At 44.2% G+C, this 16,765-nt stretch overlaps 1 protein-coding gene across 1 annotated transcript in view; it reads right to left on the bottom strand.

The window, feature by feature from the left end:
• The window catches only part of LOC111531180 (oligophrenin-1-like), a 255,919-nt gene extending 246,287 nt beyond the window's left edge, over window positions 1-9,632 (bottom strand). The window contains exons 1-2 of the mRNA XM_026451950.1: window positions 9,443-9,632; window positions 9,142-9,299 (exon numbers count right to left, since the gene is read on the bottom strand). Coding sequence (XP_026307735.1) covers window positions 9,142-9,295 — 154 coding nt within the window. The 5' untranslated portion in view covers window positions 9,296-9,299; window positions 9,443-9,632. The remainder of the gene's footprint in view (window positions 1-9,141; window positions 9,300-9,442) is intronic.
• Between the last annotated feature and the right edge of the window lie 7,133 nt (window positions 9,633-16,765).

The following is a 16,765-nucleotide window of genomic DNA, read 5'->3' as shown; positions in this document are numbered from 1 at the left end:
GAGGTTGCAGTGAGCCAAGATTGTGCCACTGCACTCCAGCCTAGGCAACAGACTGAGACTCCGTCTAAAAATAAATAAATAAATAAAAATAAAAATAAAAAATCACACACTGAATTTCCTCTTCATACTCTTCTCACAATTGTAATTAATTATTTAAGAGGATAATTTGATATTTAACATACGTTCCAAAAGGGCAGAGCCTATAGTATTCTTATTCACCACTGTATCCCCAGTTTCCAGGACAGTACCTGACACATAGTAGGTGCTTAGTAAAACCTTCTTGAATTAAATTGAATTGCCTTTATGTTGCCCAAGGTTTAGCACTTGATATCAGCCTGGTAAAGGATCATGAGGGCCTTCCACCCCACTAGAAAATAAAATCAGCTCAAGATTTCCAGGGTACTCTCATGGAAGTGTGTAACTTTCCAGATCCTCATAGGCTTTTAGGAAATTTCTGTAGTAACTGATTAGAGAAACAGATGCCAGATTAAACAAAAGGTTTTGACTATGCTTTTAAAAAATAAGGCTATAAAAATGACACTGAAAGGTAAATTTCCTTCATCACTCTAGAGCCTGACTGGAAAACTTTTCTTAACAGGCAAGTGGAGCTAAAATCTTCCCTACCCCACCCTGGCACCATCCTCTACCCCTAAATAAGAATAGTTTCTTATAAATGGACACACTGAAAGGTTGGCTTGATTCACTTTTCAACCCTAGTTCCCACAGCACCACAGTCCATCTACTTTGGAATCTGGTCTTCTTAGGACCTCCAATGAATATGGCAATGTATCACCTCTGTCAAATTCCATTTAACATTGCTTCACATCTATTAATACTAACAGCAGTACCAAATGACATACCAATTATATTGATCCGAGCTACTCTGAAGAAGATGTAAAATAATTCCATGTGCTCAGAAGCACTGATTCTATCACTGGGATAACAACAAGATACCTGCTGAGTGAGAATGCATATTATACCACCAACTCATCCCGCACACCATGGCACTACACCCATCCCAAAGGGTTTAAAGGCTTTGGGGTTCCTCAGTATAGAGCTATTCAGAACACAACTGAAGGGAATCAGGTTGAGACCTACCAAGAAGCATTCAATTAGAGGATCGTCAAGTAGGTCAGCAAGTCATCTACTCATGCTGGACGTACTACTTGGATTTTCCCTTTGCCTATTATTCTCCCCGAGTGAAGATGAAATGGCTCCTCAAGTTTATGACAGAATCAATTCACATTGTTTGACTACTTGACTAACATGGTGGTAGCCAGAAAACAAAATAATAAAACCAGAAGGAAACGTAAATATTATTGACCAAGCCTCTAATTTTATACAATGAGAAAACTGAGACCGACGAAACTAAAGACTTGTTCAAAGTCATATAGCTAGCTAGTGGAAGAATTGGAATCAAGCCATCCTTGCAGGAAAGCAACCACTCACTGGATAGGTGCCCTGGTTGCCAAAGTGAAAGTTGCAAAGGCACCCCAAAAGATGACCTTAATGTAAACATCTAAAACGCTAACCTTAAAAGCACAGAATGTAAGAAAGTCACCTTTTTTTAAAAAAATTGAGTTATGAAAACTATAGAATTATATTATTTCTACTTTATCAACTTTATGTACATTTAGAGTACCGAATGCATCTTTTGGATTTTTTTCTTTTTTTTTGAGATAGGCTTGAGCCAATGCACCTGGACTGTATTCTTTTTTTTTTGACAGGGAGACAGGGTCTCACTGTGCAGCCCAGGCTGGAGTGCAGTGGAGCGATCTCTGCTCACTGTAACCTCTCTGCCTCCAGGGCTCAAGCAATCCTCCCACCTCAGCTCCCTGAGTTGCTGGGATGACAGGCATGCACCACCACGCTCAGCTAATTTTTCATATTTTTTTGTAGAGACAAGGTTTCACCATGTTACACGAGCTGATCTCAAACTCCTCAACTGAAACAACCCACCCACCTTGGTTTCCAAAAGTGCTGGGATTACAGGCCTGAGCCACCAAGTCCGACCCTGGATTCTTTTAAAACAAGTTTTCAGCTGGGTGCAGTGTCTCACGCCTGTAATCCCAGCACTTTGGGAGGCCAAGGTGGGTGGATCACTTGAGGTCAGGAGTTCGAGACCAGCCTGGCCAACATGGTGAAACCCTGTCTCTACTAAAAATACAAAAATTAGCCGGGCATGGTAGCGCACACCTGTAATTCCAGCTACTTGGGAGGCTGAGGCATGAGAATTGCTTGAACCCAGGAGGTGGAGGTTACAGTGAGCCGAGATGGCACCACTGCACTCCAGCCTGGGTGACTGAGTAAGACTCTGTCTCAACAACAACAACAAAAAAAAAGCATAAGTTTTCATTAATCCAAGAAAGCCTATGTATGTGTGGTTGTGCATGTATATATGTGGGTTTAGTGATATAATTTTTTTCTGACATCTGTTTTATATATATATATATATAAACATACACGTAGGCTAGGCACGATGGCTCATGCCTATAATGCCAACACTTTGGGAGACTGAGGCGGAAAAATCATTTCAGCCCAGGAGTTCAAGACCAGCCTGAGCAACATGGTGGGACTCTATCTCTCCAAAAAAAAAAAAAAAAAAACTCGTTGATCACAAAATTAATTAGCTAAGATTGGTAGTGTGTGCTTGTAGTCCCAGCTACTCGGGAGGCTGAGTCCAGAGGACCCTTTGAGCCCAGGAGTTCGAAGTTGCAGTGAGCCATGATGGTGCCACTGTACTTAAAAGTATGTCACCCTGGGTGACAGAGTAAGACTCTGACTCTTAAAACAAAAACATACTTAAAAAGCACATTATCCTTGGTTTGGAAAAGGGTATTTAGAAATTCTCTTTTAGGCCAGGCACAGTGGCTCATGCCTGTAATCACAGCACTTTGCGAGACTGAGGCAGGCAGATCACTTGAGGTCAAGAGTTCGAGACCAGCCTGGACAGTATGGTGAAACCCCATCTCTACTAAAAAATAAATAAAAAAATACATAACTTAGCTGGGCATGGTGGCATGCACCTGTAGTCCCAGCTACTTGAGAGGCTGAGGCATTAGAATCACTTGAATCCTGGAGACAGAGGTTGCAGTGACCTGAGATGGCACCACTGCACTCCAGCCTGGGCAATACAGTGAACTCTGTCTCAAAAAAAAAAAAAAGTGTTTTAATTTTTTGTTAAATTAAATACAGTCATTTACACTAAAATAATGTGAAATTTTATGTAAGCGTAAAATAAGGTCCTGTAATTGGGTTAGTCATTCTTTTCTCAAATAGTGAAACTACAATATGCCATGCAAAAAATAGTAAGTCATAGAATGTTAGAGCTCAAGCGGGTTTATAAACCTCCTGCCCCAGCCCCATCTTTGTAAAGTCACAGACCCTGGGGCCCCAGTGAAATCGCTTATCAAGGTCACAGATCCCATTAGTAACAGAACCAGCACCTTATTCAGGTATCTAGATGCCGTGTCCAAGGTTTTGTCCCATTATACCATATTCTGCCTCTGCTCATTTGCAGAGTATCCATTGTTGCTTCCCCAGGAAAGCCCCTATCTGAAGACTGTCATCCTCCATTTTCCTAGCCCATCAGAGTCCAAGAGTCAGACCTGTAGAGCTACATCATCTAGCTCAGGGTTTGCAGCCTGATTGAATCTGGCCTATGAAAATGTTTTATTTAGTTAGCACAATTTTTTTTTTATTATTATACTTTAAGTTATAGGGTACATGTGCATAACGTACAGGTTTGTTACATATGTATACATGTGCCATGTTGGTGTGCTGCACCCATCAACTCGTCAGCACCCATCAATTCATCATTTATATCAGGTATAACTCCCCAATGCAATCCCTCCCCCCTCCCCCCTCCCCATGATAGGCCCCATTGTGTGATGTTCCCCTTCCCGAGTCCAAGTGAGCTCATTGTTCAGTTCCCACCTATGAGTGAGAACATGCGGTGTTTGGTTTTCTCTTTTTGTGATAGTTTGCTAAGAATGATGGTTTCCAGCTGCATCCATGTCCCTACAAAGGACGCAAACTCATCCTTTTTTATGGCTGCATAGTATTCCATGGTGTATATGGTTAGCACAATTTTTTTAAAAAAATAAGAATGTAGGCTGGGCGTGGTGGCTCACGCCTGTAATCCCATCATTTTGGGAGGCTAAGGCTGGTGGATCACTTGAGGCCAGGAGTTTGAGACCAGCCTGGCCAACATGGTGAAACCCTGTCTCTACTAAAAATACAAATATTAGCTGGGCATGGTGGCGTGCACCTGTAATCCAGCTCCTCAGGAGCCCAAACCTCCCTTTCTGTTGCCTATATCCCAGCTAACTCAAATTATTTGCTGTCCCCTTTATATTCTGTGTCACTCCTGCTACATGAAATGCCCTATTCTGAATAGTGTCATGCAGTAGGATAAGCAGGGCCTTTAGAGTCAGGTCTAGGTTCTAATTGAGGCTCTTGCCCTTACTAGTTGAGAAAGTTACTTAACTCATCTGAACTTCAACTTCCTCATCTAAAAAATGGAAATAATAATTCTTATCTCAAAAATTTGTTACAAGATGTAATGCCTGGCACATGGGAACAGCTAAACAAGTGATAGTGTTATTGATTCTACCCAACTCTGATGGTGCTTCCTCCTTGGCTTCTCCCTTGTGCTCCCACTGGGAAATCAGCTTTCCCTCTCATGTCATACATCATCAGGTCCACCTGTTCCCACTTTTATGGCTCTTATCTGTATCTACTACCTTATATGATACTCATTTCTATCTGTGTCTTGTCTCTCCCACCAGCCTAAGAACCTCTTGAAAGCAGTATCCATCTGTGACTCACTCTGCATGCCTGACAGCCCCAAGAACAATGGCTTGAACACGGTATGTGTCCAGGTATGTATTGAATGAATAGTATGTACTCGCTAACTATATATAACACCTATTAGATGTGTCATGTTGCCTTGAGATATAAGCAGGGACCATATCACTTGTTCTGAATAACGCCTAGCCTCAGTGCTTAGCAAATATTCAAACAACATTGGGGACTGAAGCTGCCAACATAAAAATAAAGGACAAACAGAAAAGTTGGCAATATAGTCACCTTTCAGAGGGATGGTATTTTTATTTTCCATTAGTTTAAGTTATAATCACCTTGTACTTCAACAATTATAAAGAGATCACATTGAAGCGAGAGGGGTTCCAACTACTTCTGCTTATGCATTTCCCTTCAGAAACCTACAGAAAATGACACATTCACCAACAGATATATTAAGAATCTAAAGATGTATTATCAACAACTTTCTTTAGCCATTTCCATTTACAGATCATTTTCATAATCCATTAATTCCTTTGAGCCTCACAACAATCTTGGGAGGTAGGTATAATTACCCCGATTTTACAGATGAAGTAAAAGTGATTTGGGGCCAGGCACAGTGGCTCATGCCTGTAATTCTCGCACTTTGGGAGGCCGAGAGGGGTGGATTGCCTGAGCTCAGGAGTTCAAGACCAGCCTGGGCAACAAGACAAAACCCTGTCTCTACTAAAAAAATGCAAAATTTAGCCGGGTGTGGTGGTAGGTGCCTGTAATCCCAGCTACTCAGGAGGCTGAGGCACGAGAATTGCTTAAATCTGGGAGGCAGAGGTTGCAGTGAGCTGAGATCATGCCACTCCACCCCAGCTTGGGCAAGAGAGCAAGACTCTGTCTCCAAAAACAAGTGATTTGGCTGGGTGTGGTGGCTCATGCCTGTAATCCCAACACTTTGAGAGGCCGTGGTGGGAGGCTTGCTTAAGCCCAGGAATTCCAGATCAGCCTAGGCAAGACGGTGAGACCCAGTCTCTAAAAAAATATTGAAAATTAGCCAGTCATGGTGGCATGTACTTGTAGTCCAGCTACTGGGGAGACTGAGGTAGGAGGATCACTTGAGCCCAGGAATTAGAGGTGACAGTGAACTATGATTGTGCCACTGTTCTCCAGCCTGGGCAACAAAGCAAGACCCTGTCTCTAAAACAAGAAAAATGAAAAGTGATTTGTGGGACCAAGTGCGGTGGCTCATGCTTGTAATCCCGGCACTTTGGGAGGCCAAGGTGGGTGGATCACCTGAAGCCATGAGTTTGATACCAGCCTGGCCAACATGGTGAAACCCATCTCTACTAAAAATACAAAAACTAGCCAGGCCTGGTGGTGTGTGCCTGTAGTCTCAGCTACTCAGGAGGCTAAGACACGAGGATCACTTGAACCCAAGGGGCGATGGCTGCAGCGAACCAAGATCATGCCACTGCACTCCAGACTTGGTGACAAAGCAAGACTCTGTGTCAGAAAAAAAAAAAAAAGTGATTTGTGTTAGATCCCAAGATGGTGAAGCCAAGAACATAATCCTGGTCTTCTAACTCCGATTCCAGTGTTCCTTTATCCTTAACATAGAGCAAGAGCATAACTTTGTTTTGCTTCCACCCTACCTACTTTCAGAAAGTCACTCCACTGGCACAGTGTGAGGAAGGAGAGTGGGAGTATAAACATCACTGTGGTCAAGACAGTAGAAAACATCCTACCTTTGCCTCTAGCTAATCAGACTTTTAGAATCCATGCAACTGAATGGAAAGAAATGGAGAATGGGTTAGCTGCTGGGTTTTATTTTCTGCCTGTCCTATTTTTGGCTTTCTGTGTATACTCAGAAACAGAAAACTACCACAAATTTCAAGGAGCCCCTGATCTAGAATATCTCTTGGATCTTTTGCTTATATGCAAAATTTTGGATCTGCTTAATTGTTGACTCTTATCACTTTGAGTCTTAGAAAAGAAGGAAAGAGGCCGAGTGTGGTGGCTCATCTGTGCAATCCCAGCACTTTGGGAGGTCAAGGTGGGTGGATTACCTGAGGTCAGGAGTTCAAGACCAGCCTGGCTAACATGGTGAAACCCTGTTTCTACCAAAAATTACAAAAATTAGCTGGGCGGAGTCGCACATGCCTGTAGTCCTAGCTACTGGGGAGCATGAGGTGGGAGGATCGCTTGAACCCGGGAGATTCAGGCTGCAGTGAGCTGAGATCATGCCACTGCACTCCAGCCTGGGCAACACAGTGAGACTCCATCTCAAAAACAAAAATTGAAAAAAAAAAAAAAGAAAAGGAAAGAATAAAAACCTTTACTTGCCCCTAGCTTACGAAACTTTTGCCCTTCCACCATATGTTTTATTGAACTGCTTTTTTTCTTACAAATCTTAATCTCTCTGATATGCCTTAGCTTGTGATTTTTAGCACACTTTTAGTTACCATCCACTTCACAAAGCCATTCCGTTCCTAGCGCTTATGATGAGATTCGTTTTACTGTGGATACAGCACCAAGCAGTTTACTGTAATATGTAAACAAAACACAACAAAGCTGAAACATTCCTCCTTTTCCTTTCTGTGAACTCTCACCTTTCTATTTATGTGGCACAACCTGCATATCCTTAACTTTTTAAGGATCAGCATTTCAGATACTACCAGGAGTTTACTCTTGGTCAGGCCACAATAAGACAAACCATTAAAAGATCAAACACAATCAAATGACCTGCAGGAACTTCAACGGTGAACATATTCTGACCAAAAGTGGGCAGAGGGCATGTGCAGGAAAAGCACAGACTCCACAGGGCAAATCAGAAGGGCTGCGCAAGAAATACCAGCTGGCAGCAGTTACCAATGTACTACCACTTTCTTTGCTCTTCTTTGAGATGGAGTTTCACTCTTGTCACCCAGGCTGTAGTGCAATGGCACGATCTTAACTCACTGTAACCTCCACCTCCTGGGTTCAAGTGATTCTCCTGCCTCAGCCTCCTAAGTAGCTGGAATTACAGGTGCCCGCCACCTATGCGCAGCTATGTGTGTGTGTGTGTGTGTGTGTGTGTGTGTGTATTTTTAGTAGAGGCAGGGTTTCACTGTGTTAGCCAGGCTGGTCTCGAACTCCTCATCTCAGGTGATCCACCCACGTTGGCCTCCCAAAGTACTGGGATTACAGGCATGAGCCACCTCGCCCGTCCTCGTACTACCACTTTCAAATCTTCCTTTCTCCCTGCTCTTGGTTGACTGCATCTGCCTAAGAAGGTTGCCACACTGGTCCTAGACCCTGTATTTGGTGATAAATTCACTCAAAACAAAGTTATAACCATATAGGACATACTTGCCAATGACTCTGACTTTATTTTTCACAATCATCTTTCAGACAAGAGAAAAAATTAATTATCACTCCACCCAATCATTACCCTCCATTCTTCTGGGTATATGCTTTGGCATAAAGGGTTGGCTTGCCTGCACTCTAGTTGGGGATGTTTATTATTCTTTCTTTTACTCCAAGCCACCTGCCAACCAGCAGAAAGAAAACCTCCACACACAATGGGGGAAGGAGAGAGCTTCCCACAGCTGAGTCAGTTGTGACCACTGGAAAAGCCAAGCTAGGTGAAGTTCCTTCAGCCCAGCAGCCCCCAACCCTATCCCTATTTTACTTCCTGGGGGCTGGGCCCCTTGTAGCAGGGAGTAAGTAGGCAGCTCTTTGTTCTACACTCAAGCAGAATTCAGTGGCATGTGAAGCCATCCAATAATCCTGAACTTGGACTGACCTTGACCTAAACCATAGCTCAGTGTGATAAAGAAAATAACTCAGTGGGGCAAAGGTGCTTTCCTTAAAAAATAACTTGCCATGGTGAATTTTTTACTGCCCCCCACACTTATCTGTAGCAACCAGAGACCAGGACAAAATTATTAATCAAGCTGCTGACCTTAATCCCCAATTGTTTGGGAGGTGCTGGGGCAGTTCCTTGGTCAGCTTGGATGTCACTTTTCCCCAGACAGGGGTGCTGAATATGTCTAACAGTACAGCAGATTGTCCCTTAAGAACAACCATCTGCCAAGTAAGGGTAATTGCTGAGCAAGAGGGTCCCTGGCACAGCTACAGATCATGTCTTATAAGGTCAAAACCACTAAAGGAAAAGGCCCAAAGTTCTGGTTGTATCTACCACTTTCCACTTCTACTACCTCCACTCCCCAAGTGTGGGAAACCCATTCACCTCAGAGATCTGGGCTGGGAGTCACCCTGCAATCTCCCTTCCCTTGGTGGTGTGGAAAGGCTTAAAGGCCAGACACACCAGCTCAGAGAAACAGCTCATCGAAGCCTTGCACTTACTTCTCATAGAGCTGATAAGCGCGTTGCCATCTTTGATCACGTCTTTGATGAATTTGTTGGTCCTCTCCAGTTCCTGCTCATAACACTTGAGTCTCTCGCGGAAATCAGGGCTGTCCAGGTAGCAGTCGCTGAACTCCAGCGGGGGATGACCCATGGTTCTGATGGCCGGGAGTAGGGGGAAACGGGGAAGACACAAAGACTGAGGACATCAATGGCACAGTAGAGGAAGTAGAGGGGACGGACTGAGCGTGCGACCCGCTTAAGAAAACTCACGGCCTCTGTCCCTTTGGAGGACAGGTACCTGTTTCAATGAGACTCCCGGGGAGCGCTGGCTGGTCCGGACGGAGAACTGGCGCCCTGGCAACGGCTTCAGGGCCAGGGAGAGCTAACTACCGCAGTCGGATCCCGGCAGGGTGTTGCCTAGCAAGCAGCATGCCCCCTAGATAGGCAGCATTGCCTCCCCAGATAGGCAGCAAAAACCGCAGCCCGACTTGCCTCCGGAGACGGGCCAGATCCTTCCTGAGCAATTGCAAACGTGACACTTGGGCCCGCCCAGGGTGTGGACGAGGTTAGAGCTGGAGCTGGGAGCAGCCTATCTACAGGCTCCTCGCTCCCGAGCGAGCGGAAGACTTCCTTCGCCGAACTCCGCGGGCAACCCGGATTGCACTGTCCCCTCCCCTTTCTTAAAGCCAACGCCTGCGCCCCGCCCCAGTGAAGCCCGAGGACCAAACCGGAGAGCTCTGGCTCCTTCTTCAACTGTTTTCCTTGTACCTTAGGGTTTCGTGACCAGGGCCCGCGGGCTGCTAAGACTTCTTCCTGGTGCAAGGGAGCCGGCCGGCCGTCCTGTTAGGCGCCGGAAGGGTTAAGCCGGGGCAGCAATGAAACGTAGCCTAGCTCCATAGACACCGCAGCGGGAAGAGGAGGGCGAGAGCGCGACGCACAATAGCCGCGGTGGCCCAGCGCTTCCCTACGGAAACTGGGGAGCAGTCAGCGCCCTAGGACTCCAGCTGGAAAGCGTGGCGGCCTGGGAGATGTAGTCTTTCCGTTTGCACTCCCCGAGACTCCTCCCTGCAGTCTCCGCACCACCCCGGCTGGGCGGCTGGTCTCCCAGTACGGCATTCCCAGCCTGCCGCAGGCTCCTGAGCAGGGACCGGCCCCAAGGGGCAGGTGCGCGGTGCTGGACTCTGCGGGGGAAGTTTCCGAAACTAGAGCAAGAACCCGCAAGACTAGATTGCAGGAAGCCATCTCTCACTTCCCATGATTCGGCTGGGTTGTGTATTCCTTTGCCTTCCCCTCTTTCCAGCCTCCTTCGGACCTACCAACTTCTTTTCCTCTTTCTTTTCCCAGGTCTCCTGCTCCAAGCGCTCTAATTCCCGTGGGCCTTCGACCTGAAGGGTTGACTCCTACCCTAGGGTATCTGTGAAGCTCAGTGCCCCCTGCCAAAGAAAGTAAGGCCATAATTCAGAGTTAATATTTTCCTGAATAGAACCTCAGAGCATGGCTTTTGTGGCAGACGCCAATGATTAATGCATATGATTTTCCATGTGTAAGTGGAAAGTCTAAGAAGAGGATGTTATAAATTGTCTTGCAGCTTACCTTGAAGGCAACTGTCTTGAGACTAAGGTTAGGTAGAGGCTCGAAAAACTAAAAAATAGTTTGTGCGTGGGCAAAGAGATCCCTTTAATTCTGTAGAAGTGTTTCGATTAGATTGCCCTGTGAGGAAAGCCAGAACGGAAGGGGGTTGTAAATAGATTAATAGTGGCTAACCCACCTGAATTAGGGTCCTGGTGCTGCTGTGACAAATTACCACAAACTTGGTGGCCTAAATCAGCATAAAGTTATAATCTACAGCTCCAAAAGGCAGAAATCAGAAATGGGCCTCACTCGGATCAAATCAAGATGTTAGAAGGGTTGTGTTCATTTCCAGATACTCTAGGTGTAGAATCTGTTTCCTTACCTTTTCCGGCTCAAGCTGCTCACATCCTTTGGCTCATAGCTCCCTTCCTCCTTCTTTAAAGCTAGCACTGGCCAGTCAAGTCTTTCTCATGCTGCATCACTGTGACTCTCATGCCTCCCCTTAAGGACCCTTATGATTACACTGGGTCCACAGGATAATCTCCCCCATCACATCATCCTTAACTTAATCACGTCTGCAAATTTCATTTTGCCACATAAGATAACGTAGCCACAGGTTTCAGGGATCAGAACATGAACATCTGTGAAGGAGGAAGCATTGTTCTACCCACCACACAACCTACCCACCTCACTAATCTTCAAAACAACCCTATGAGGTTGGTTGTATTATTATACCCATTTAAAGATGGAGAAGCTGGGTCAAAGAGAGTTTAAGTGACTTGCCCAAGGACAAACAACTAGTTAAGTGGTGGCACTTGAACTTCAGCCCAACTTGACCACTACACTATATAGCAGAATGGCAAAGAGTCCAATGAGAAAAAGCCTTCTGAAAAAAAAATAAGTAACCACATCTCAGGGAAAAGTTTTGTTTCTTACTCTTTTTATCTTTAAGGTTAATTTATGGGAAAATGTCCAAAATGAGCTTTAAATGCACCATGGGTTGAAAAATGCAGGTACTAAGGGAAGGTGCCCATTCAATGGGTATATTGTCTTTCACACTAGTAAGTTTCCTTTTAGCATTCATTCACTCATTTAACAAGCATTTTTTGAACACCTGCTATATACTTTTATTTATAGAGCCTATACATACATTTTCATCACTATAAAAATTGCCATTGACAGTTTTTAAAATTTTATTTATTTATGTATTTTTTTGTTTGAGAAAGAGTCTCACCCTGTTGCCCAGGCTGAAGTGCAATGAATAGCTCAATCACGGCTCCCTGCAGCCTTGACCTTCCTGGGCTCAGGTGATCCTTCCACCTCAGCCTCCTCCTGAGTAGCTGGAACTACAGGCACATGCCACCACACCTGGCTAATTTTTGTATTTTTTTGTAGAGACGCGGTTTCGCTATGTTGGCCTAGGCTAGAGGGATCCACCCACTGCAGCCCCCACCAAAGTGCTGGGATTATAGGTGTGAACCACCACGCCCAACTGCTATTGACATTATTGTTGTTAGATTCAATCATACTCATCTGAGTTCCTATACTCAAGGTGTTTTAAAGTCATCTGTGTTATCCTTTATCTAGACAATGAAACTAAAGCACAGAAATCACAAATTCCCTAGAACAAATACTGAAGAAGAAACGGGGTTAAAATTAGAACTCGCACAGGGCATGGTGACTCACACTTGTAAACCCAGCACTTTGGGAGGTCAAGGCAGGCAGATCACCTGAGGTCAGGAATTCAAGACCAGCCTGGCCAACATGGCAAAACCCCATCTCTATTAAAAATAAAATATTAGCCAGGTGTGGTGATGTGCGCCTGTAATCTCAGCTAGTCAGGAGTCTGAGGCAGGAGAATCGCTTGAACCCAGAATGCAGAGGTTGCAGTGAGCCAAGATTGGGCCACTGCACTCCAGCCTGGGTGACAGAGCAAGACTCCATCTCAAAAAAACAAAACAAAACAACAACAAAAAAAAACTCAGTTCCTCAGATAATACTTGCATTCATCAAGCACTATCTTAATTGCTTTGCACAATTTCTCCCTGACCCTCACGGCTAACCCTATGTGACTGAGAGTCTTTAAATTTTTGTTCACATAACCCCTAAAAGAATTTTGGGGAGCTATGTACTCCTTCATTTTTAAGTTAACATCTTTTTTGTTTTGTTTTTGTTTTTGTTTTGTTGAGATAGAGTCTCGCTCTGTCACCCAGGCTAGAGTGTGGTGGCACGATCTCCACTCACTGCAACCTCCACCTCCCAGGTTCAAGCAATTCTCCTGCCTCAGCCTCCCCAGTAGCTGGGATTACAGGCACATGTCACCACGCCCGCTTATTTATTTATTTATTTTTAGTAGAGATTGGGTTCACCATGTTGGTCAGGCTGGCCTTGAACTCCTGACCTTGAACGAGTCACCTACCTCAGCCTCCCAAAGTGCTGGAATTACAGGCGTAAGCCACCACCCCCGGCCCAACATCTAAATTTTTTCATTATGCTTAAATAGTTGCAAAAATTTTATTTCTAACATACTAGAAATATCGACATTTTAAAATAAAGCTGTTATATCACTCTTAAAAGTATTCAATCTGACATCCATCATCAAATGCACAAAGCAAAACAAACTGTAAACATCTTGAATCTTCAAAAAATTGACATTGTTCCTTTTTTTCTTCTTCAAATCGATTATCTATATATTTTCCCCACAGAAATTTTATCCCTTTTTTCTTTTTTTCTTTTTTTTAATAGTCTTACTCTGTCACCCAGGCTGAAGTGCAGTGGCACAGTCTTAAGTGCACTGCAGCCTTAAACTCCTGAGCTCAAACGATTCTCCCATCTCAGACTCCCAAGTAGTTAAGAGTATATGCCTGAGCCACCATGCCTGGCTAATTTTTTTTCTTTTTTTTTTTTTTTTTGTAGAGACAGGGTCTCACCATGTTGTCCAGGCTGGTCTCAAATTCCTGGCTTCAAGCAGTCCTCCTGCCTCAACCCCACAAAACCCTGGGATTATAGACATAAGCCACCACACCTGGTCAACCATCATACTTCTATACTTAAAGTCTATTGATCACCATATCGAATTTCTCTGCAACAAAAATATGCTCATAAACAGAATTTTTTTTTTAAACCGGGTCTCACTCTGTCACCTAGGCTGGCATACAATGGTGCAATCACAGCTCACTGCAGCCTCAAATTCCCAGGCTCACACGATCCTCCCACTTCAGTCCCAAGTAGCTGGGACTACAGGCACATGCCACCATGCCCTACTAATTTTTAAATTTTTAATAGAGACAGGGCCTCCCTATGTTCCCCAGGTTGGTCTCAAACTCCTGAGCCCAGGAAGTCAAGGCAATTCTCCTGCCTTGGCTTCTCAAAGTGCTGGAATTACAGGCTTGAGCCACCATGCACAGCCCATAGTAGAAAGTTAATTCTTTTTATTTCCTTGTGACCATAAGGCTTCATGGATTAAAAAGCTTCTGTGATTATTAAGCATACACAATAGAGTAAAACAATGTGAACACATTGTAATTATTATTAAATATAAAATTTTACTGGGGCTGGGCGTGGTGGCTCACATCTATAATCCCAGCACTTTGGGAGGCCAATGCCGGGAGATCACTTGAGGCCAGGAATTCAAGACCAGCCTGGCCAACATGGTGAAACCCTATCTCTACTAAAATACAAAAAAAAAAATAGCCAGGCATGGTGGAGTGAACCTGTAATGCTAGCTACTCAGGAGGCTGAGGCAGGAGAATCTCTTGAACCCGGGAGGCGGAGGTTGCAGTGAGCCAAGATCACACCACTGCACTCCAGCCGACAGAGTGAGACTCTCTCTCAAAAAAAAATTTATTGGAGCTGCGTCTCTTAGTAAGATGGATAAGAAAGGGGTAGGTTTCAGGGCATTGAGTTAAAGAAGATTCGTGAACACCAATATTTTAAATTCTTTCTATGTTTAGCCCCAAGGGTTTTTATACCTTGAGCCAAAGCACCGTAGTAAGATTCTTGATGTTTGAAAGGTATGCTTTCCCTTTGAGATATTGAGCAAGGGAGGTAGGAAAGGAAAACTGGAGGTGAGTTCTCAGACAAATGATTTTTAGAAAAAGTACTAAAGAAAATTGCATATTCGGAAATTGGTTCACTTTGGGCTACCTGGTGACCTTAAAGCCGTTGGACAGTTTCCATGTACCTTGCTCTGGACTGAGTATTTGTATTCACCCAAAGTTTATATGTTGAAATCCTAACCCTCAAGGTGATGGTATTAGGAGGTGGGGCATTGAGACTTCTTCAGATCATGAGGGTGGGGCCTTCATGAGCCAGATGAGTGCACTTGTAAAAGAGGCTTGAGAGAGCTCCCTTGTCCCTTCCACCATGTGAGGATAGAGATAAGGCAGAAGTTTACAAAGCAGGAAGCAGGCCTTCAGCAGGCACTGAATCTGCAAATGCCTTGATGTGGCACTGAAGCAGGAGAATAGGGTCTGGAGGCAGGGAACCTAAGGCCGTTTCACACTGACTTCCTGTAACGAAATTGAAAGGAAAATCACAACTTTCCATGCCTAAGTAACAAAAGGACCAGAGGCTACTCCCTTTGCAAACTCCCACCTTTTCTGAGGGGCACATGGAAAATTGAAAGTACCTCTGATTGATTGCCAAAAGCACAGGAGAGTAACTTTGTAACATCACTTCAGCCTCTGATTGGTTGCTTTCTACAACCAGTCAGACTGATTGCAGGCCACCACTTCATTTACATGAGGTGAACACCAAATAGCCAATGGGAAACGTCTAGAGGGTATTTGGACCCCAGAAGATTCTGTATGGGGGCACTTGAAAAGCTTGCTTGGCCCACTTCCACGCTGTGGAGTGTGCTTTCATTTTCAATAAATCTCTGTTTTTGTTGCTTCATTTTTTCCTTGCTTTGCTGTGCGTTTTGTCCAAATCTTTGCTCAAAATGCCAAGAACCTAGACAACTTACAGTGGAAACCTTCTACCTGTAACAGGACTTCTTAGACTACAAAACTGTAAGAAATAAACTTCTATTGTTTATAAGCCTCCCAGTCTATGATACTTTTGTTATAGCAGCCCAAATGGACTAAGACATACTTTCAGGGCTAGGCATACCCCAGTGTAAAGACAGCTGCTACAGTATCATTATCCTCACTTTATATGTGAGGGATGGTAGGCTCAGAAAATTTCAATTATTGCCTAGTCTCATGTAGCTAGTAAGGGTTTAACAAGCTCCACTAGTCAGATGCAATTTGAGTCTGTGACAGTAAAAAGAATACACATGCACGTGCACTTGCAAGCAGGGTTTGCCACCATTTTACAAGGAAGCAAAAGAAATGCCATTTTAGGAGGGGCCCAGTGGCTCACATCTGATATCCCAGCACTTTGGGAGGCCAAGGCGGGCAGATCACTTGAGGTCAGGAGTTTGAGACCAGCCTGGCCAACATGGAGAAACCCTGTCTCTGCCAAAAATACAAAAAATTAGTTGGTCATGGAGGTATGAACTTATAATCCCAGCTTCTCGTGAGGCTGAGACATGAGAATCATTTGAACCCGGGAGGCAGAGGTTGCAGTGAGCCGAGATCATACCACTGCACTCCAGCCTGGGTGACAGAGCGAGACTCCGTTAAAAAAAAAAAAAAAAAAAAAAAAAAAAAAAAAACGGGTGGGGGGGGCTAAAAAGAAAAGATAATTTTCCAAATGACACTTTTAGACTTCAATAATTTATTAAATGTGTTTAAAAAAAGAATTTTATCCTGGTGGATGTGGTGGCACTCGTCTGGAGTCCTAGCTACTCAGGAGCTTGAGGCAGGAGGATCCCTTGAGCCCAGGAGTTGGGTCTGCAGTGAGCTATGATGGCACTTGTGAATAGCCACTGCTTTCCAATCTGGGCAACATAGGGAGAACCTGGGTCCGAAAAAAAAAATGTTTATCCTGAAGAAATAAAGTAATATTTCATAAACCCTATGCATCTTATAAAGGATCCTAAAGGTCTTTGTCCTGAAATGTTATAATCCTTCCTTCACAAAAAGGTAGAGAAAATATAGAAGTT

This window comes from Piliocolobus tephrosceles, chromosome 12 (genome assembly GCF_002776525.5).
Source record: "Piliocolobus tephrosceles isolate RC106 chromosome 12, ASM277652v3, whole genome shotgun sequence".
In the NCBI taxonomy this organism is placed as follows: Eukaryota; Metazoa; Chordata; class Mammalia; order Primates; family Cercopithecidae; genus Piliocolobus; species Piliocolobus tephrosceles.
The sequence above is the reverse complement of the archived record's forward strand: the minus strand, read 5'-3'. Positions and strand labels throughout refer to the sequence as shown.